This window comes from Telopea speciosissima, chromosome 5 (assembly GCF_018873765.1).
Source record: "Telopea speciosissima isolate NSW1024214 ecotype Mountain lineage chromosome 5, Tspe_v1, whole genome shotgun sequence".
In the NCBI taxonomy this organism is placed as follows: Eukaryota; Viridiplantae; Streptophyta; class Magnoliopsida; order Proteales; family Proteaceae; genus Telopea; species Telopea speciosissima.
Genome location: NC_057920.1, coordinates 6,470,199 through 6,493,359, shown reverse-complemented (window position 1 = coordinate 6,493,359; position 23,161 = coordinate 6,470,199). Strand labels below are relative to the sequence as shown.

At 38.2% G+C, this 23,161-nt stretch overlaps 1 protein-coding gene across 2 annotated transcripts; it reads right to left on the bottom strand.

Annotated features, from left to right (window-relative positions):
* Positions 1-1,366: 1,366 nt before the first annotated feature.
* Positions 1,367-22,844, bottom strand: LOC122661383 (brefeldin A-inhibited guanine nucleotide-exchange protein 1-like). Of its 2 annotated transcripts, XM_043856762.1 has the most exons (11): positions 21,644-22,844; positions 13,424-13,741; positions 11,222-11,549; positions 10,513-10,935; positions 9,679-9,971; positions 8,938-9,211; positions 8,041-8,546; positions 7,134-7,455; positions 6,094-6,454; positions 2,688-3,373; positions 1,367-2,185 (listed from the first exon to the last, which is right to left on the bottom strand). In XM_043856762.1, exons 1-11 carry the CDS (start codon positions 22,693-22,695, stop codon positions 1,577-1,579), a joined length of 5,172 nt encoding a protein of 1,723 aa, XP_043712697.1. In that variant the 5' UTR covers positions 22,696-22,844; the 3' UTR covers positions 1,367-1,576. The 2 variants fall into 2 exon arrangements, with proteins under 2 accessions (XP_043712697.1, XP_043712698.1); XM_043856763.1 differs by lacking the exon at positions 21,644-22,844 and having other exon boundaries at positions 11,222-11,559; positions 13,424-13,593.
* Between the last annotated feature and the right edge of the window lie 317 nt (positions 22,845-23,161).

The following is a 23,161-nucleotide window of genomic DNA, read 5'->3' as shown; positions in this document are numbered from 1 at the left end:
CTTGAGATATGAGATGTGATCTCAAATGACAAAATTAGGGAGATAGTGAGAGGGAAAATGCATTGACTACGGATATGTATGACAAGTTTTTGTTCCAAATTAGTATTTCGCAGTCATAAATATTTTTTTTATGTTTCTGTTAATTTGGAATACAATGTACAAGAAAATGTTCTAAGGTACAATTGAAAAAGAAAACATTTCTACCACAAAAAAAAAAAGAGAAACACATGTATGAAATGCATATTAATTGGGCGATGGTGGAGGTGGTGGTGACAATAGAGAGAATCGAGAGTTGTTATTAAATATTATGTAGGGTTTTTTTTTTTTTTTTGTTTTAGTTCCCAAAAAAAAAAAAATCACTTTCAATATGTTTATTTGGGTTTTTTTTTTCCGTTTCATTCCAAAAAAGCAAAAAAAGGACGTGACGTCACATACATGTTCTGTTTCAAACGTGTTCCAAAAAATGGGTCTTAAGGTAACCATGATCTATCTACCCTTTCTGTTGATTTGAGTTTTGAAATGTTGTACCTACCGGGAGGACAATTCACGTTCCCAACGGTTACCTTTGGTAAGAGATTCACCGTCTATCTGAGAGATCTCATTTCTTCAAGAAGCTAGCTTTGGGACTAAGACGACTTGCTATGGCAAAAGAGGCTTCTTTCGAGCAGAGGTTCGCCTTTTTGTTAAGAGGCTCACATTAGTAAGAGACTTGCTTCAGCAAATGTTTACTTTGGAGGAAGACTCACTCCAATGAGAAGTTGCATTTTAAGCTAAGATTGTCATTCAGCTGTGGTCACAATGCTTCTTTGGGAATATATATGCAACACATCTTTAATTTTCAGAGCAATATGCCCTAAGATAGATGATTCACCTTGTGACAGAAACATGCATTTCCAGTTGTAACTCCTAATTCAGGATAGGCTAATTCTGATGAAATTTAGGGCAATATTCTAATTGAACATCCTTTGACGAGGTTAATAGATTTAACTTCTACATAAAGAGTACAAACTCAATCTATGGTGGCCTCTGAATAGCTTAGGGCCACATTAGCCTGTGAGAGGAAATTGTAACTTCTAATTACGAAGGAGACCATGACTTAATCAACTCTATATGGCAGGGAGGAAGAGGGAAATCAGAGTCAAGGTAGAACGGCCTGCGAGACATAACGGGACTAATACTTGACAACAATGCTCTACAACTAGGCTTGACTGATCTGACCTGATGTATAATGTGTACTAAGGGGTGAAATAGTCCTTGAGAAGACGATGTTTATGCGACAAAGACTATACTCTTAAGGTCAAGATAGCCTTGGATAGGGAGAAACATACTTAATCGATCTGATGGTGTGAAACTCTAAAACAGGATATAGTGATTTCCCAAGATGAAGAAACCTTCAGTACATATGAACTTAATTTCCTGTACAATCAAAAAGTAAGGCCCAGTCTCTGTATATTCTACAAAAGTAAAATAAAACATGATGGCCTATGCTACAGCCGATTGAAATGATAAAAAACAGGTAAAGAAATTTTTAACTTTAATGAATATGCAAGAAATAATTGAATTATACATATATATATCACAAGCCCATTATTATTGGTCCTATACATGATTGGAACATATGGCTTAGAACATGCAGCACTTCTCCGGAGCTGTGTTCACTTTGCACTAAATCTACTAACAAAGGAAAGAAATGCGTCACACATCTTCGAAAAGAATCCCTTTCCAAACCACTCAATACCTGCAACGCTAGTACAGTCAATGGAGTTCGAGCAGCCAATTCTTCCTTCTTTGCTGAACCCAATGGAAGTCTCCAGCATGGCACCGGTTGGTTACCCGGTGTCTGTTTGGACTGACAACCTGAACAATTCAAGTATTTTTGCAATATTTCTTCACATACTGCCACAAGTTGGGGTTCTATGTTCATCCTTTCATAGAGAGATGGGTTGTCTGTGAGTATACTATGCAAAAAATTGAGGTAGCTCTGGTATGACTCATTTTCAAAATGAACTATTGGAGGGTCAGAAATCTCCAAGATTGAGCATACTTTCCTCAGCTTCACCTGTAGGATGGTTTCAGAGTTAAGTTTGTGAGCATGAGAAGTAACAGATGAAAATATCTCCAGAAGGACTGTGATGTTGGCTGCTGCTAACAATTGATGGTGTGCCTTATAAAGCTCAGTTATGACCTGTCAAACAAATATAGCAAAGCATTGATATTTTAGTGCAATACAGATGAAAGCATCTTTCTCAAATGTTGTCAAAAGAATCTTTAATAGAATGATGTAGAACTGACATCTTAGTGTAATACAGAAGAAGATGATGGGCCAGGGTAGAGGGTAGAGGGTAGATACTAGATACTCATGCTTTAAAACCCAGCTATGGGTTCTAACATCATCAAGTTTTTATCTTCCCCTCCCCCCCCCCCCCCCCCAAGAAAAAGAGAGAGAGAGAGAGAGAGAGAGAGAGAGAGATGCGACGTTAATTGGCATGGGCAATACAATTGAGGTGGACCATGAAAAACGAGATGGTCCCCCTATCTATCCAATGGTCTAAATGCAACAACCGCCCTCTGGGTGGCTCAAATAGGTGACCCATGTAGAGAAGCTTTTCTACTTAAATGAACTAGGAAACCCATTTATAGATATTAAAAACAAACAGAAACAAACAAACACACAAAAGTACAGATACCTGTATTATGAGTAATTGAACAGCTATATGACCCTTCACTCTAGAAAGGACATACGAGGCAATTTGCAGACTATCATCCTCAAGATCATCATTGATAATTTCATGGTCAGAAAATAACTCCATATCTGTATGAGTTTGTGAATCATCAGACACCTCGATGTCGTCCATGGTTTTGAGAACCCTTAAAATTTCAGGCAGAGTATATGCAGCTGCTTCTTTCAAGCGCATAAATATTTCTCCCCATTCCTCGTCAGAAAGTCTGTCACCCAAGTCACCTGCCAAACGTTGGAGCGCAGCTACACCAGTGCTAGCAGGACTCTGAACAGGACTGCTAATGAACCCTGTGAGTACTGATACAACACTTGGCAGCTGAGAACGCACCGAATCAAAGAAACTAACAAACAGATCCACTAAATACTGAGCTGCCTCAGTAAGAATTTCCGAATTCGATGGACTTTCCACAGGTTGTGGGGATTTAGAATCTGATGAAAACCTGCCATCATGAATGTTATTTGTTTCTCCTTTCCCTTTGGAGTTACTGAATATGGGAAGAATGACAGATCTGAAAACACCGAGCCAAAAGGGCTGTGAGAATGTGTGTCCATGATCCTTTAGAATATTAAAGAGAACTTCCAGAGCGCTCCTCCTGATAGTTTGTCTGGGATCAGATGTTAGCTTGGACAACCCTGAAACGTATTTGCACGTTCATATCTTAGATTAGGCATGATTTTTGACATGTACAATATCAATGGGTTGCTCATATGGTAAGTTTGAATTTGAAAGCATTACACTACATGTGATAAATCAATTTGCAACAACATTTTGACAGTTCAAAAGGTCAAAGCACAAGGGTAAGGGTACTAGGATAAAGAGTTCATGCATGGTGGACCATATAGTAGAGATGGACCGAAAAATTTCATATGAGTAACCTAAGGGGTTGGCCCAGTTACCACAATGGGGAGCTTGGTTAGTTGGCAACAATCAATGAAACGGTTTTTGTTACTGGCACCCATGTTAACCACATGGAGGGCTGATTTCATCATTTGGTCCATTGGATAGATAGTATCCTCTACAATATATGGGACTCTTTCCCCCTCCCCCTCCCTTTTTTTGTGCTGTCCCAATATATTAAAATACCTTAACCATATAATCGTTTTTCAAAAAATATAAAATAAAAATTTCTTTTCAAACCTTTATTTTGACAATGATGAGGTCTACTGATTAAGCTGAAACACATTATGCAAGTGGAGATGATGTGGACAACATGTCCATAGAGCTTGAGTTCCAACTAAACTGCCTCATGGTAAAATTAATGCCAGTAACAGAAGCAATTTCGTTACTGCCAGTTAAGGAATTCATTTCCCTTACTAAAAATGTAATTTAAAGAAAAACGAAGACACAAATGCGATTAGCTACAGCATGGGCCTTGGGCTGGGCTTTAGAAATGAAATTGAAGGTGGAGCCCCACACTTAATTATTCAACTTCAGGCGCACAAAGCTCAGTGAAAATCATGTGAGCGGGCTGTGGACCACCCTATACAAATGAATATTAATTAGCACATTTGTTTAAGGAACATAGACATATATGAAGGGTCCTATAAAATTCTTGGGGTGCCATGGGCCTCCTCCTCTGCAACAGATTATGAATACACAACGTCGCAGTTTGTCTCAGCCAGTGATCAGCCAAATGGCAGGTCTAGCCACCAGGCAAAGCAACTGCTGCTGCAGTCTAAATCGAGAAGCATGGTTCAAATTTGGAACAAAATTAAAACCTCATACCCTTGATTTCTGTAGCATAGTTCTGTCAATTTCAGGGAAATATTTCACAAGATCCGTCTCATTTTTCTCTTTTTGTTCAATAGAAATGCTTAAAATAATACCTCTAATATGTGTTTTTCACCAAATTTTGACAAAATTCAATAAATTTTGATGGAACAAGGAAATTTCTACTGCAAGACCAGAACTTGAACCCAAATTTTTTTTGAAGAATCCCAAAAATACGTAGGATTTTTCTCGTTGACATCCTTGGAGGTGCCAAATGCGTAACAACCTGACCTTCTTTGAGAACAGACCAATTATACAGATGGGAAAAAGATGTAAAATCACAGCCATTATAAAAACATTCAAATTTGAGAATCTCCCTCCAATTCGTGAGCTTCGAGGAAAATTTATAATCTCTAAGTTTTATCCATGTCCTTAGTCCACCTTTCCCTGACTACTCACCCAAGCCTCATTCTTGACTCCACCTAGGGTGTCTAGAGTTTCATGGGACTTTTGTTACCTTTTGTTTTCTGGCACAACGATTTGTGTTGGTCAAAGCTATACAGGTGTACAAGAATAGTCAGCAGCAAATAACATGCTTGCAAGAGAAATCCTAGCTTCAATTGGAAAGCTGATGACTTAGAGATTTAAAACATGGCAAACTGAGTGCCTCTCTGGACCAATTTCAATCAGGTTGGTTAATCGGTGATGGTGATCCCCGGGTTAGGAAATCCTATTCGGAATCACAATGGGCCCACACGAGCAAAAGAACATTCAAATCAAAGGCTTAGTGGCAAAACAGTAAATAAATTGAAATTTATAATAGAGTGTCAGGTCTGTAAATAAAGAGAATCTTAAAGGGTAACCTAGTAATTAGATGGGGAAGGGAGTAGAAGGAGTTAAAATAAAAGGACAAAGACAATCTTGGAAGTAAAGTTAAGTGAAGGATAGAACAGAATAGAAGGGGAAAGAGAGGGGCAATCTGGGAAACAAAAGATAATAATATATCATGGGCAAAAGGGGGTGTTTTGTGTAAGTAATAAGATATGGGCATAATGTATCCCACGACGCCCACTTGAAACCGAAACTGCACGCCCCCACTCGAAACACTGTACCACCCCCTAATAAATATTCTAAATACCCCTCCTCTTTCGCCCGAAACTGCATACGCGTGTCGGAGGGATCCCTCTCCCTAAGATATGCTTTAGTAACAAATAAGAACAAGATCTTCTCCTTCACAATAAGAAGAGGTTAAAAAGAGAAGCCACCTATGACCTACTCCAACCAATGAAGCCGCAACTGCTTAAGAGTATCCGGATGGTGCTGAAACTTTAGGGATGGAGTGATCCAGCCCTGGTAACTAGAACAAGTCCAGAAATTATAAATTTATTGGGGCTGGAATACTACAGTAGATCAGTTGCAGATAAAATACAGAAACACAGCAGGGACTGGGTTTATGAGCACAAATCAAAAGATAATGAGATCAGAACTCCAACCTACATTCTTTACCATGCTTAAATTATCATTTCCTAAAGTATCATTTGGAAATACTCATACTTCCTCATGATTTCCCCATTTCCACAAATTTTACCTCATTTTGCGCAGATTTATTTCATCTAGGAAGGTAAATTTGAAGGTAAGTTACCTGTGAGCAAAGGAACCCAAAAGGAGACATGATCATCTTCATCTGTGAAGGGATGTCCAGATGAATCATCTTCATCCACAATTGGAATAGATGAATCACCTTCCTCGCTCTTATCATAACAAATTAGTCCACCATCTGCAAGCTTAACAGCACAAAATCGGAGAAATGCAATGGCATTGAGGCTGACATCACTATTAAATCTACTATTTGTGAAGGTTATAAGACACTTCACACAGTAAGTGAAGGTTGTAGTCTCTGTCTCAGTTATGTAAGGGAAATATTCTCTGACTATTTTCTCCATGGTCTCAAACGCCAATAGGACAATATTCTTGCGTTCATCTGCTGCAGCAGTGGTAAAAACCTGGCAATAAGAACACATAATGTGAGTAACAAAGATTTTTGAAAGATCAACCATTCCTCTTCTGCAACAATTATCATTTTGAATATAAGCAGCACTTAGAAGCATGATATGGAAAACATCATCCTTACGGAGGAATGTTGAAGAAGCAAACTCAATACAAAAAGCATGAGGTACACAAATGTATACAACTTTAATTGCTTAGCATGGTGACCTTGTCATGCTCAATTTGATTTTGATGGAATCCAAAAATGATATCTCTCCATGAATACATGGAAAACCATGCAAATCAGTTCACGACATTGCTGAGCACAACCTTTTTTCTAGAGTCTCCTGGACTCAAAAAAAGAAAAAGAAAAAAGGGACGAGTCATTTACACTGAAGACCACATGACCTGGCTAAGCTTGAAGCCCTCCACTTTACTAAGTGCAAGAAAAGGCTAAGAATATCTTGCCAAGCATTTATAGAATGAAATAGAATCATTACCATGTTCCTACAGTTTTAGAAGGCATAATTTATTAAGCATTTATATAAGAAAACAATACATAACTCACTCAAAATCACAGGATGCCGGGACTTGCCTAATTCAAGCTTCATCAAGGTGCAAGTTGATCAGTGCCACGACATTTTAAGTTTTACACCTTAGACAATGAAACAGTACAAACCCAAAAGTTCAACATACCGTAAAAACAATTTTCCAGCCAGATTTCACATTACTGACGCGGCTGAGGACCATCTGTGTGACACACCGAACTATTAATTCCCTAATTTCCGCAGAGTTGCTTTTCTGCATGACAATCACGAAAGGCCTAAGAAATTCATTCTGAAAATTGTAATTTGCCAGCTCCTCACGCTCTAGGAACTTCATAGCTAGCTGTCTTAAGGAATCCATCACAAATATTGCAACTGAAAGATTTTCTGACAACCCAACTGCTACAAAGAAATCTGAAAGCACGCTCCATATGCGAGACCAGACCAATCTAATGCGATTCATATTATAATGCCTGCAAAATCAAATTGAAGTCTTAGTATGAATATAACATCCAGCTTACAGTAAATTTCTGTAGAAAGCAGGTTAAAAGATTCTCAAAATTTTCAGCAGGGAATTTCTGGAGATTTAAGATCGGTGATATTACTAGGGGAAAATCATGCTATTACTGTAATATATGTATATGCGAGTTTATTTCAACCAGGTTTGAACCCAAGACCTTCCATCAATGAAACAAGCAAACAAACCTAGTAATGACTGCTTGCTTCCGATAAGACCGCATATATATATATATATATATATATATATATATATATATATATATATATATATATATATGTATTTGTGATCCAAGAAAGCCCGACAGCCTAGCCTGCACTTCAGGATAGCCTCAGCTCGATATCAGATCGAGAATCTAGACTGGGCCCAAGTCATGCACGTAGTCCTTATGTCTTATGCTAGACATTGCCCAGAGCATGGTCGGCGCCAGCAGATTGCCATCCCTACTGTGAAAACACAATTCTGAAAACACCAAGAATTTTGATAGTTTTTTTGGTTTTTCTTCAATTATAAAAATTTAAACAAGACAAAAGAGTCTTACGCAATTTCAACTATTTTGGTAAGGCTGAAAACGCGAGGATCTGTTGGAGACTGCAATTCTGCCATAGAAACTTTACAGAGGGTCTTCACAAAAGTTACGATTGCTTCACTGTTCAACCTTTGGCTATGGGCAAATATATGGTTCAGCTCAAAATTTCCGATCTGGTCAAGTAGATTCAAGTTGGAAATAAATTGATTAATCTGGTCCGGAGTTACCAGCGCTGAGGCTTTAATTCCAAGAGTAGTACTATCATAAGAACCCCCTCGAACAACAGCCATTACAGCCGGATTCTGAAGAGCATTTCCTTTCTTCTTTAAAGAAGGAAAACCGGAAGACTTATGTGTCTTTTCTTCTGTTTCAGACAGAGATACCACGAAAAATGATGCATCAGGTGGTGCACCCTCTCCCAAGAGATGTAGTTGTTCAAATCGGGAGAGGCATGTTAATATGTGCTCCCAGGCTTCCTGAAGATAATTACCATCTTCAATGGCGATTGATATTATGGCCTGTTAAGAGAAATTCTGTGAGGAGAACGTGGAAACACAGAGAGAGAGAGAGAGAGACAGAGAGAGTTGGGCTTGGACATTGCACATCCACCAACCTGTGCCATGCATATGGCATACCCTAACATCAGAGCTTTGACAGTATTTAAAAAGACAAGTAAAGCATATAAGTCATGGTCTCACAAAGAAGGCAAAATAAACAAGGCACCAAAAAGAAACAAAGACCTGATACAAGACAATCAAAATAAGTCCACCTGTGCAGTACAGGTAGGAAGGGAAGCTGGACCAGTAAACAATCTAATACAAGCATTTCTAAACCCACTCCCAATAGGAGGGAACCTGTACCAGAATTGAACAAGAAGATCTTAATTTTATGAGGTGACAATATACATACCTTCATAGCATCAACATTCTTTTGCTTCATGTCTGCAGCACAATGGAGAAAAGTAAACTTGGCCATAGATGTAACAAAAGCATCTCTCTGTGTCTGCATGCCCATCACTGCAGTGACATGCACAGCATGTCGGAAGCCTTGTAAAGATTGAAATGTGGCAGTCTTATCATCACTCTGGTCAAGAGTCACACTGAATGCAGCAAACATTGGAGCCCAGCAGACCTCCACCATAAACCTCAGTATTGCTGTATCCGTGACAACATAATAAACAGATCTGCAATATTGATGAGAATGGTGTTCCCATGAAAGCCTCAAAACAAATTGTACAATCCACAATAGCTTTAGATAGAGCATTAAGTATGGCCTATAAAGGTATAGTGCCATTTTTTTTCTGGAGAAACCAGAGGATGGAACCACCATTCAATGGCTCCCAAGTAAGAGATATCTAAAAATGAAAATTCAAAGAAATTTTAATTTATAACCACTGTACTCCACTCCTCACCCTTTTTTTTTATTGGGGGGGGGGGGAGGCGGAGAGCGAATAACGAAGTTCGTTAGAAAAGAATCAGAATATGTACAACAAGAGTGGGGCAAGTCCCCAAACATCCAAACTGACAAAAAGGCAGAAAAACCCATACATGAAAAAAAGAAAGAAAGAGGAAAATCTGTATTGCAAACCAATAAGTATCTTAGATATACTCTAATGAAAATCAACCATTGCTACAGTATAAGAGGGCTTACTCAGATTTGCCTGACTTTGCTTTAATCTGCTCTTGGATGTGCTTTATGAGAGCTCCATTTGCACTTAAGGGTTTCTCTTCAGTCTGCTTCCAGTTGATTAAATTAAATAAGCCATCCAGGCCCAACAACTTATTGAAGCTGTTTGCCTGCTTGTTCTGTGGTGCAGAACAATCAGCACTCATCTTTATTTCATTTTTCACAATTTGATCATATAGAGCCCCAAGATACTCTTCCGGTAAGTCTTTTCCATCATCTATCCCACGATTATTGCGGATAAAATCAGTCTTCAACATCTTCAGTGACAATGAAGTGAAGACATGAAGTCAGAACTCAGAATTGAACTCAAATCAACTGTGCAAGCTCCATCAAAATTATCACATATTTAATAGAGGTGATATAATTCTCGCGAGATTAAAAGATTAAAGAATAAATCTGTGGAGACTTTCCCACAAATATGGGAAAGGAAAAAATAAAAAACATTAGAAATTTTGCAACATATATTTCCCAAGCAATCACACATGAATGCACTGCCCTGTACAGGCATGTGCACATATGCATATATGGATGTATGCATGCACCTATATATGCATGTATGTAGTGTACATACAGGTATATACTCTAAATTACACTTTGTATGTTTCTATTAAGAATATTCAAATATATCCTTACATCTTCTCTTCTTAACCAAGGAGAACCCAGTAAACCACAAAGGTTCCATGAGTTCTTTTTTTGTCATTTTCTGCACTGAAGATATTATGTACAACAAGAATTGGGGCTGTTAATAAAAGAAACAGAAGGTAGATAGAAAATAAAAACCAATTTTAGGAAGCTAACCTTGTCTTTCACCATGCTATTATGGGCATCAGTGTTGAGCATTATCACGGAATAAGCAAGAACATAAGCTGTATCTGCACTTGTAAAAGAATTTGGATTGCATTTACAGTAACGTTCAGCAAACTTTTCCATTATGCGGTCAATCTTCTGTGCCTCTCCAGGCAACCTGAAGCCCCTTAAGAAAAACCGAATAGCTTCACCAAAATCCTTTCCTTCAAAATTAAAAGAATCCACATATGCATGCATAACTTTCAAAGGGAATTCCTCCCTTTCACCCAAGTAGTCTCCAATCATGGTCTCATTCAGGCCAGTGGTGTTTTTCAGGAATGAAGCAACTTCTTCTGGAGAACCGCCAATCATTTTGGCCCTCATTAGAAACTCAATGCCCTTGGAAGGTTTCCTATTAAACAGGGATATCCCTTTCTGCAATTAATCAAAGAAAGTTGTCACCACAATTGGGGTCAGATGGTTGATGTGAAACTAATTAATGAGCATAGAACAACTAATATGCAATAGGAGAGAATAGCGTGGTACCCCCCCCCAATACACACACACACAATGAAGAGTTAGCTTCTTGTTATTTATACAGAAAATGCAAATCCATAAGTAGCTAGCTATCCATGAGTGGGAACAATGGAAGGAACATTAGAGTTAAGGACACCAAACCAATGCCCACTGCATTGTTTCTCTTCAAGTAGCAGTACCTGACCTGAAATTCTATCTTAAAAGCTCGGCGTTGCTCAAGTGATGCAGCTTCTGACAATTCAGAACTTGTTTCCAGTTCACAGTCAACAGCAGCTCCTTCCTCTCCATTAAGCATGCTGTGATTCTCAGTTGATGCATCACTTTCAGGACTTTTCAACAGAGACAAATCAGTATCTCGCAGCTGTTGGTCCATCCAAGCACCCATTGACTTGATGATTCCAGTCAAGCACTTGATAGATTCAACCCGGAATGCCATATCCTGGGCTGGAGTCAAAGTTGTAGTGGAACCGAGGGGCGGACCTAAAGCAGTCTTGACAAGGCCATTGACAGTCCTGCAAATATCTGATGGAATTAAAATGGTTTTAATACATCTACTTAAGAAGAACTACAAGGAAATATGGGTAAAATTGACAATCAGAAATTTTGAAAAATTCTTTTGACTTAAGTAGTGATTAAATGTTCCAAGGTCAGGCTAATGTATAACTGGAAGGCCCTAATTATGGGGCAATGAGATAAAATTTATTCAGCCAATCCCAGAACAATGGGATAAAGCATCAATGACTGATTGCTGAACATCATTTGGCTGAACTTTATCTACCTCCTTGTGTTTTCATAGCTTCTGTCCATTCCACGGAATAATCTGTGGTCTTTCTGCATTCATATTCCTGACAGTTGGGAAAGAAAACATTTAGCCCTGCATCAGTCCCAACTCCCAATAGATGTAATCATGGAGAAAGAATGATTCACAGCATTCTGGTCATTTAAAGTCTTAAAGCCTAGGTAAGAATAGGTGGGATAAGGCTGATTTGAGCTTCAGCTTCAGTAAGGATGCAAAGAATCTAGATGATATAGGATGAATATTAAATTACAGGGAGACTTGCAAATGTGCCAAAACTATACAAATAGAATGGTCCCCCTTTTACATAGGCAGTGTGAGCAGTATTAGCAATAATAGCCAACTCCTGAACGAATTCTTCCGTAAACCACATTGGATAGTCTCTCTAAGGCAAATTGTTGGGGTGACAAGGGGGGTGGCTAGGGTTTGGAGGGGCTGGAGAGTGGACAGGTTGGCTAGATGAACTGCTGAATTACCTAGCAAAGTGTCCAAGGTATCTTCCATATTTCAGCTTTTATTAGTCCAGAAGGGATCCATGTTTTGGCCATGTTACCCTTCTTTCATGGCGGTAATTTTCATTCCAATCTAATGATTCAAACATGTGTACACACTTTTTGACATTGATGTATTATTGAATGTTTTTCTTCATTCTTAATACATCTATCAATTGATTTTATTGAATGTTGTGTTTTCAAGTACTAAATTATGTGTAAAATAAGTTATATAAGAGAAAGGATAAAGTAGGCTACAGCGCACAGTAGCAACCTCGGGTCTGAAGCCAAACTACCATTTTTTTGTTTTGATGGTTTGAATATGTGTAATCATGATTAAATAGACATGCCCTGAAGTTTCAGGGAAAATTCAACTGTTTGAGCACCAAAATGTGCATTTTAGTTTTTTGGCCATAATATGGAATATTTCAACCGAAATTTCGCAAAATATGTCGATTTCAGCCAGGATAAAAACCCTGGTCAAAATCGAATTTTTTACCTTGATCAGATCTGGATATATGGCTTATTGCCACCTACTTAACATACTAGTTAAAAGTTAAAAGGGTTAGAATTCACCAGGATTTGACCTATTCAGAAAATAGGTGGCCTACTGTCATCATTATATGTGTGCTAATGTCAGTCAGCTCGCCTCGAAGATTTGCCCTAGGGCCTAGCCAGTCACATATTGCACAGGTTGGATTCAACTTGCCCTCACACCTACTTCCAGTTATTCACATGTATGATAAATGCAAAACGAGAGAAAAAAAGTCATATGCCATATAAATACAAGTATATAAGTTGTATTTGCAGGTTAATATGCTTTGACTTTTCATCCTATACAAATATCAGATACCACCAAGCCCAAACCATGCCTGGATTGTAACATAATCACCTAGGCACATGCCACTGCCTAAAAATACCTTTCCTAGGCTGGTGTGGCTCAGACAGTGTCAGGCTGTCTAGTCGTCTAGGCCACACCTAGGTTACACACAGACATAGCACTGACAACAGTGAGATCAGCAGTCTCCTCCCACTCCCTTCCTCCCTCCCCCCCCCCCCCCACCCAAGGTTAAAAAAAGACAGGAGCTATGTGTAATACCTTTCAAAAATATTTGGTGCATCCACATCACAGTCGTAGTTCACAAAAATGTCAATGATGATCTGTGAATCCTGAGAAATCCTCTCTAGCAAGTTGAGAACTGTCATTTTCTGCATAAAACTAGGCTGGAGCACATTTTCAAGCACTCGGAGGACAAGCATGGGAAAGAATATCCCTATTTCTGCCTTCAATTCTGATCTGAACTTTGATAACAAGCTCATGAAGATAGAACATAGAAGCTGGAAAACAGTCATGACTGACAACGTACTATTCTTCAACAGTGATAGGCAGAGGTACTGCTTGATAGCACTGAGAAACCTGTGTCAAGGACAAGGAAATGTAAAATTATGTTAATATACAAGTGTCGGGTGTGGGATGGGAAGACAGCAACATAAAAAGGGGGTGAGACAGAATTAATCACTAGATAGAAAAGAAATGAAACAGAGACATATGAAGCACTCAGCTCTGCTATTGATTTCTCATTCTTTTCATTCTTCTATATTCCACCCTTCTTTAACAAGCAAAGAAATAACTTCATGTAAGGGACATGATTGTTTTCTTTGTCAACAGAATACCTGAATATATCTATTTATTAACCAATCTTCCTGCCCCAAAACCTTACTTTTCCCTGATTTCTAAATCGTTGAATTCTTTTTCCCTTTTTTTTTTTGGATAACATTTTTTCCGATGTACAACGTAACCTTAATCATCCATATGGCATAACATTTGAAAACCTGAATCCTAGATGATATAGGAGAGCCAGGTGGCAACCCATAGAATCCTACAAATTAAGGACACCAGGGGTTGGGGAGGCTTAGAAAAGGGTTTAAGAATAAAGGGACTGAAATTAATGAATTGTTATTTGTTAAAAAAAAAAAATAATAACAAATGTTTTCAACTGTCTGTTGCAAAATCAACAAATCCTGGTTGAGGACTGGAGCACTTTGAGGACTGTTGATGAATATATATAGACTTAAAGGAGGCTGGCAGATGCATTATGATGCATTTACAGAGGTATATGGTTATTCTACCACAGTTAATATGGTGATGACCATGGTTATGGTAAATCAGCAAAACGTTTCAAATTCTCAAACCCTTACAAACTGCAACGGGGCTAGGAACTATTCAAACTTCAAAGTATCAAATAAGGTCAAATCATCAAGTCCAGAAGGTGTAGAACCAATGATTTATAAATCTTAGTCCTAAAGTGCAGGAGTCGCACCAGAGAACTAGGGCTTAGATCAATAGTTTCATGGGCATGAGATTGGTGGAGTATTTAGAGCTGGATGACAATAAAAATAGACTAGGAAAGAAGCAGTTAAGAGCGAATTAATGAGTACGTAGATATGAATAATTAATTCAGGTATTAAAGAATATCTAAGGAATTTTATGAAGTAGCACAGAAACAAGAAAGAGCTTAAACTCTATGAATGATCTTTTTGAAATGGCCATGAAATTCTTTTGAGAGACAGAGAGAGAGATGTTCAGGTGCCACCTAGAGTCAGCAGTAGAGCTCTACAAATTGACCTAGTTCCCAACAACATCACAGCTTCAAAGGAATTGGGTTCAGCAAAAACAAGCATCATAGCATCTACAAAGCTTCATTAACTTGTGTAACAAATACAAGAGATGCTAACATACACATTATATTAAACTCATAATTTCACTCAACTCTGACATAGATAAATCCCATCACAGGATGATCTTCTACAAATATTTGGCAATAACTCTTGCAACTTTAGATCTGTTAGATCTCAGGACTCAGGTACATTAGACAGCTAACAGAAAAAAACACTATTCAATAACAACAATATCAGGCAAAGTGATCAAGTGCCTACAAATAAAACCCAAGAAAATTTAACAGGAATGGCATTACCACTTGGCACAAACCACTAAAATATAACAAAAGCTCAACCAGTGAAGAAAAAGTTCGGAGGATATAAAATAGGATGAGACGACAGTATAAAACTAGCTTCAATAAAAATTGATTAGTAGCCTAAATAACCTTGCAGACATGGTTCAAAAAGTCTATTGAAACCAAAGTTTAAGGTATGGTATCGGGTATCGTATCAGAAGGGTGATTTTAAGAGACATATTGTATCGTATCAGAGAGATGCAAGATATGCTAAAGATATGTATGGAAATAGTCAAGAAATGTATGTAAATGTTTAGGATTTGCAAAATATAATTTTGAAGCATAAAATACTATAAAATAGTAATAAGTAAAATATATCTATCATGTATAAAAAAGGAGAACAAAGTACGATGAGACAAGTGTATTCAATTGATTATATATAACAATACTAATACCAATTTTGTATTAGGTATCGTATCAGTACCATATCGTATCATATCGGTACGATAAGATACGTATCAGTTAGTATCTGAGGATATGGAAGGATACTTACAACCTTGATTGAAACTAGCTACATTCAACTCAACTCAACTCAACTCATCGTTTCTCCAACTAAATGAGGTTGGCTACAAGGATATTCTTTCTCCAATCAGCTCTATTCAAAGACATACTCGTTACTAGTCCCGAGCTATGCATGACTTTCCTCCCCACTTCTCGTAGGGTCATTTTATGCTTACACCTGGCTCTTTAGGTCCTCTAATTTCACTGATCCTTACTGGAGCCTTCAAAGGCCTCCGCTGATGCAGATTCATTCAGATCGAGAAACCAGAAATAAGCTTGCGGTTCTGGTTTGGAACTGGTTTAGACCAGTTTTCTGGTTCAGACCTGGTTCTCCAATCATGGGATCTATCAAGGTAATCTAGTGGTCTGATTCCAAGTTATTGAGAAATCCTACTTGACAACACTCCATATGCACCCCTCCATTTCATCCAGCCTATTAAAATTCTTTGTACAGTATCATCATCTATTTCTCCTTCTTTATCCATGATTGAACCTAGGTATCTAAATTTATCACTTTGTGGTAACTCACTACTTATCTGTTTTTGTTCTACTTATCTTAATCCTGGTTCATAGTTCCTTACCTGGGCTTCGGAAAATTCCTTAGATTTCTGAAACCTGATAACCCTAGGTCGCTAGAAACCTATTAAATTGCTATCAAGGCCCTAAGTTAGCCTTAATTTGTTCATTCCTTATTTTATCTATTCTAGTTTACCCATAGTAGTCATTTGTCAAGGTGGCTAGGCGACCCAAAGCTGTCAAGGGGGGAAAAAAAATCAAGGCGACACCATCAAGGTGCCTAGGTGCTGCCTTGACAACTATGGTTTTACCACTCCTCCATCTCAACATCCTCATTTCAGCTACACTAAGTTTATATATATGTTGTTTTTTCACTGCTCAAAAGTCAGCTCCACACATCATTGCTGGTTGTATTATTGTCCTATAAAATTTTCTTTTGAGTTTTAAAGGAATACACTGGTCACACAACACTTTACCAACTTTAAGTCTCCACTTTATCCATCCTGCTCTAATTCTTTGTGCAACATCATCCTCCATTTCTCCTTCTTTATTTATGATTTAACTTAGGTACCTAAAATTATCACTTTGCGGAACCTCCCTATTTATCAATTTTCACTACCCTACCTTCAGTTTTGGTTCTACTTATTTTAAAATATTTTGATTCTAAGGTGGACATGGATCTCCACAATTCCAACTTGACATTTATCAGTGTTTTTTGTTTCATCTATAAGACTATATCATCAACAAATGCATACACCAAGGGACTTGATCTTGAATGTCTCTAGTCAACTCATCTATGATTAGTGCAAACAAATACAGCTCAAAGCTAATCCTTGATATAATCTGATTGTTATTGGGAATTTACTACCCTGCCCTCCCACAGTTCTTACACTAGTCATTACACTATTATACAACCACAACTCAGCCTTATCCCAACTAAATGGGGTCAGCTACATGGATCCCAGAAGAAACAGAAATTAATAATAAAAATACAGGGAAAGAGCACACAACAATGGCACAAACTCTAGGGCATCGACCCGACTTAGCAACGAACTGAATCATAATTGAGCCTCCGGCCTCAAGAAAGGAGTGTCTTAATACCAGCGTCACAATATCATAGCCAAACTAAATGGGTTCGACCACATGGATCTTCGCTCTCCGCACAGCTCTATTTGAAGTCATACAAGGAGCAAGGCATAGGCTAAGCATGTCTTTCTTCACCACTTCTCATATGGTTATCTTGGGCTTGCCTCTAGTTCTTTTGGTTCACTTAATTTGGATCAGGTCGCTCTTTCGAACTGGGGCATCCGATGGCCTCCGTTGAATATGGCCATGTCACCTCAAACAACTCTCTTTAAGTTTATCATGAATCGGGGCTACTCCCAATCACAAGCTCTAATATGGTCATTTCTTACTTTATCCTACCTAGTTTTCCCACACATCCATCTCAACATCCTCATCTCTGCCACGCCAAAGTTACTTATATGACACTTCTTCACGGCCCAGCATTCCACACCGTACATCATAGCTGGTCTAATGACAGTCCTATAAAATTTTTCTTTTAGCGTTAAAGGGATTCACCGATCACATAGAACTCCGGACGCACTTCTCCACTTCATCCACCCTATTTTAATCCTCTGGGCAACATCGTCCTCTATGTCGTCATTAGACTATTATACAGATATTTAATCATGTCCACATCTTTACTCGAAACATTTTTCTTCTCTACCATCCATCAAATTATTTCTCTAGGGACTCTATTGTAAGCTTTTGCTAAGTCAATAAAAAAGTATTAAAAACTATATGGGGATCTTTTTTCCATTCTCTAAATCTTTCATTAATCTCCAAAGCAAATAAATAGCTTTCATCGTTGATCTTCCAGGTATAAAACCAAATTGGTTATCTGAAATATTACTTTACTATCTCAGGCGGGTTTCAATTGCTCCCTCCCAAATTTCATGGTATGGTCATAAGTTTTCTTCCTCTATATTTATTACAGCTCTAAATATCACCTTTATTTTTATGATTTGGTGCATTTTTCTTGTACTAATAAACAATAATCATATTAAATAACTTTGTTAACCAAGTTATTCCCAAGGTTAAAAAATTCTGATTTCAGTGGAATTTCAACCCATGTCGAAACCAAAATGTTTAGGAGGAATGGCTGAAATCCCACCAAAATTCGTTCCATTTCGGTGAAAATACATAGATGGCTATTTTGGTGCCAAAAAGTGAAATTTTGTCCTGAAACTTCAGGGGGTGCTTATTTAAATATGATTACACGTGTTTGAATCATTACAACAACAACAACTCAGCCTTATCCGAACTAAATATGGTCGGCTACATGGATCCTTGCCCTCCAATAAGCTCTATTCGAGGTCATACTTGATACAATGCCTAAACTATGCATGTCTTTCCTACATGCAGGTTTGCCTCTGGCTCTTTTAGTTCCTTCAATCTGAATCAAATCACTCCTCTGTATTGGAACATCCATAGGCCTCTATTGAACATGGCCATGCCACCTCAAACGACTTTCCAGTAGCTTATCATGTATCGGAGGTGCTCCTAAATCAGCTCTAATATGATTATTGCTTACTTTATCTTTCCTAGTTTTGCCACACATCCATCTCAAAACTAGGAAGGATAATGATGTAGATCGAAATATGAAGAAAAAAAGACCAAATACTGTTCATGGTACTGTTCACGTGAATGTGTCACAGCCCATATTTTCCTTGTGTGGGGATGCTTTTTAGAAGATTTGTGGGCCCATCAAGTGGAGAAAGCTTCTATCCTAATGCTGCCAAAGTTAGTTTCTATTTTCATATTTAGAAAGTAGGCTTAAGTTTGTATTCCTTAAGTTTCTAATTTCAGTTTGTTACTATTTTTATTTTGTTCTCTAAAATAGAAGTTTCCATTTTGATGTATGGCAGCTAGATTTTATATGAAGTTTCTATTTTATAGGTTTTATGAATTAGTAGTTTCCTTTTCTAGATTTATTAAGTTTCTTTATTAGATTGGGACTGGGTTGCTTTGTAATTGGATTATTATAAATAAGAGTATGAGGCTGAGCAAAGAAGGACAGAGATTGAAGAGAAAAGAGTTACGGTTGAAGCTGTGAGACAGGGAAACAGTGAGAGACCGTGAGTGAGAGGACCTGGGTGAGAGGATGATGGGCTGAGAGAGCTGATCCTATCCCCCCCCTTCTATATCCCTTCCTCATATGTAACAGAAAATAGCAATAAAAAAAAAGAGACTTTCAGTTATTTAATTTTGTTCCTTTTATTGTATTGATCCTGCTGCAATCGATCTCCCGCTAGTTTCCCTGGTTTGAGGTCGATTTTGCATTAGATAAAGTAGGGAATGATCATATTAGAGCTGATTTTGAATCATTACATTGGAAAAAAAAGCACCCAAAGTGGTAGTTCAGCTTTGTACTCTATGAAATATGACGGCTATGCCATACTCTGCCTAAAAGATCTCTCAAAGTCAATCATAGGTTATCCTATAGGTGAAATTTTTGAAATTTGGGGAACTTTTTTTTTTTTTTTTTTTTTTTTTTTGGGATAGTTGGGCCCCAAGGAGCGTTGAACTCAATCAAATAGTTGTCACGGCGTCTAGGCAACCCAAGGCGTTGGAGAGGGTCCAAAATCAAGGCGACACCAATTAGGCGACCAAGGTGCCTGGACGCCTTTACAACTATGTTGAACTTATGACCTCTTCTTTGCGAGGTGCTGGTATTTGCCAACTGAACAACCCCCTTGGACTAATAAAAATTTCTCTTTTAATTCCTTCCCTCAAGAATTGATCCTTAGACCCCTTTAATTAGAAATTTTGGGAACTTGGCCAAATGGTATTTTAAATCCACCCAAATGTTGACGTGGATGCTCCCTAGTTGACCACCAAGCCTTGATTTAGCAACAAAATGAAGGATTTTACCAAAATAATGGAGGTTTTCTAGCATCATTGGAGCTCTTTGATGAAAGGGACGAAAGCTCAAAGTTTCGACGAAATGAGCAGAAATTTGTTGGATGCTTTTGTATACGAGAAATGTTTCTAAGTTTCAGTAAATTAAGTTGAAACTTCGCCGAAATCTAGAATTTCTAGTGAATGACTAGCATTTCGTTTTGGTTTCGAAAGAACTTTGCTAGAGTTGTTACATTCCTAAGCTCTTCCATACCTCTATTGAAACCAACTATGTCCACCTTACTTAATTTTCATTGAATTAACATGGTACTTAACTGGCTTCCATTAAACATGGAGCTTCAGAAATATTTCAGTTAACAACTTTGATCGATATTTTCAATACAATAAGTCGATAATTGCCAAACTTGAAAGGAAGTAGTGGTGATGTGGAACTACTAATAAATTCACTTCAAATGATGCATTGATGCTCATGTTATCCGAAACCCATGCCAAAAATATTACCTTCCCCAACTATAAATTGTAACAGGATATAGTAAAGATAGTAATAGGTTGAGTCTTTTCACCTTTTATATAACAAAAAAAATGTCCCAATCCTATTTCTTTTGATAGAAAAATGTCTCAATCCCATTGACAAACAAAGAGATCGAGACGGGGATCCAAATAGAGCATGTTGGGCCAGAAAGGGCTTGCCAACATGCACATGTCAAGGTACAGTATAAAATGATAAATTCCCTTGGTGCATGATTTTGCAATGAAGTTCAGAACTGGATCTGGTAAAAGTTGTGTTCCTTGGGAAGGATATTAACATAGCTTGAGGCAAGAAGAAACTCAAGAAAGCCAAAAACAGCAAAGCTGATGGGCAAAGAAGGCCGCAAGTTTGGTCCAGCAAAGGTCAACCCATGGAGAAAACCTAATTCCATTTAAGTGATAATAGGTACTGGAAGGAAATGTAGACAGTAGAACTAACAGTTCTTCCACCCTCCTTGTGGTTTGCACCAAGATGCAGTTGATAACCATTCATTCTTAAGTTTTTTTAATAGACTGACAGAATTAAGCATAAGTTTTTTTGCTTATCAACAGCAAATTTTACTTGGTGCTTGTTGTTATGTTGATTTGTAGCTTTTCCCTAAACAGATAATAGAGATCCTCACTTGCTGGATTTGATCATATATTATTTTTCTGGGGAAAAAAAATAAAAAAGAGTAGCCTAAGATGTTATAAGCCAAAAGATCAACAAGTCACAATAACTACAAGAGAAATTTATATTATATTTCGAATTTCAAAATAAATAATATCAGTGTCAGGAGAAGCAACACGTAACACCAGAAAGCTCAAAGGTTGCTCAATAGCATAAGAAGACTTGCCTCTCGTCTGTTCGCCAAAATGAACTGGCGTGATCCATTGCAACCTTTAGCAGTTCCAAGGACAAAACTTTCCCCCTCAATAGAACTTGGTCCTCAGGATTCTCCTGCGTTGGAAACTTCAACGAGAACTTGCACAAGTTTTTGAATAGAAGAAATCCGTCTTCTCGGATCTTACTTCCACAACTCGATCCTTCCCGATCAACTGACTCTCCATCACCAAATTCACCTTTCCCCTCCTCGGTAGACCCTGAAACATGACCATTTCGCAATTTAAGCGACGGAGAGATGGACAGTTTCAAATCTGAGACCCCTTGGCTACTTTCGACGATGTCTTCAATGAAGGTCTGAACAGACTGAATCAAACTCCAATCATTCAGGCTCTTATCGGACACTTCTAGTAATCCACCAACAGTAACAGCACGAATCTTAGCGTCCATCGAATCCTCCTCGACCCTGGCATTAACGATCATCAAAATCTGCGCGAGAACTACCTTGGCACAGATCTGGTTAGTGTTGCTCATGCTGCCAACATACACATTGTAGCAAATCTTAACAATCTGAATCAAACAACCGCCTCGGATCAATACGCAAGGAGACCGGACAGCAGTACACAAGGCCCTCAGCACGGCAAGTTCAATCCCATCTTCACCGACAACGGCACATTTGAAAATGGAATCAATCAACCGATACAAAACAGAGGGATTGTCATTACTCTCGGGACGATCGATCTCACCGCGGATCAGGCCTTGAGAGAACAGCTTAACAACGCATTCCAGCGCAGGCTCGATGACCTTAACGGAAGCCGATTCAATAGCAAGGATTAAAGGTTGCAGAACGAATTCAGCATCTGCAGGAATAAATCCAAAGATGGGAGTGTCGGGTATTGGATCAGGTGAATCTTTGATGGTCTCGAGCTTGTCAAGTACTGATTTGCAGGCAGCAACCAATTGAGCATGCTTCCGCCAGGCCACATTCTTGATGATCTTGTCTAACGAAGGACCGAGAACGTGACCGGCGCGGGAGATTCCGCCTAAGACCTGCAAAGAGGACATGGAGAATGATCGAATGCAGATAATGGATAGTGTTTCAGAGCTGTTCTCTGTGTATGGTCAGAAAGCCGAGAGTAGCCATGGGAAACTCATGGGAGGATTAGGTGATTGGGTTCGTGAGCTCCCCTTCCTTGGGTCGAGTTTGACGTATTAAAAGTGCTGAGAAAGAGGGAGATGAAGCCTCTCCATCTGATTTCGTCGTTCTCGGAGATTGGCTTCGTTGAACTATTTTTTTTTTTTCTTTTTTCCATGATAAAATTAAAATTGTTCGAAAATGTTTTTTTTTTTTTTAAAAAAAAATCTATTTAAGCACATTTTAAATTATTTCAACTTTATACTATTTAGATGTAGACCATGTAATATGTACATGATTGGCGGGAGGAAGGAACGTGAATGCAACACCGAAATTAGCGATTTCTGACCGTTTCCATCAAATCAAGAAATGGGGGTTTTTTGGTAAATTTATAAT

Coding starts and splice junctions, on each gene's coding strand:
- LOC122661383 (XM_043856762.1), bottom strand. CDS start 22,695: ATGTCCTCTTTGCAGGTCTTAGGCGGAATCTCCCGCGCCGGTCACGTT. Junction 9,972..10,512: donor ATAGCATGGTGAAAGACAAG/GTTAGCTTCCTA, acceptor TTGTCACTGAAG/ATGTTGAAGACTGATTTTAT. Junction 6,455..7,133: donor GCTGGAAAATTGTTTTTACG/GTATGTTGAACT, acceptor TCTTATTGCCAG/GTTTTTACCACTGCTGCAGC.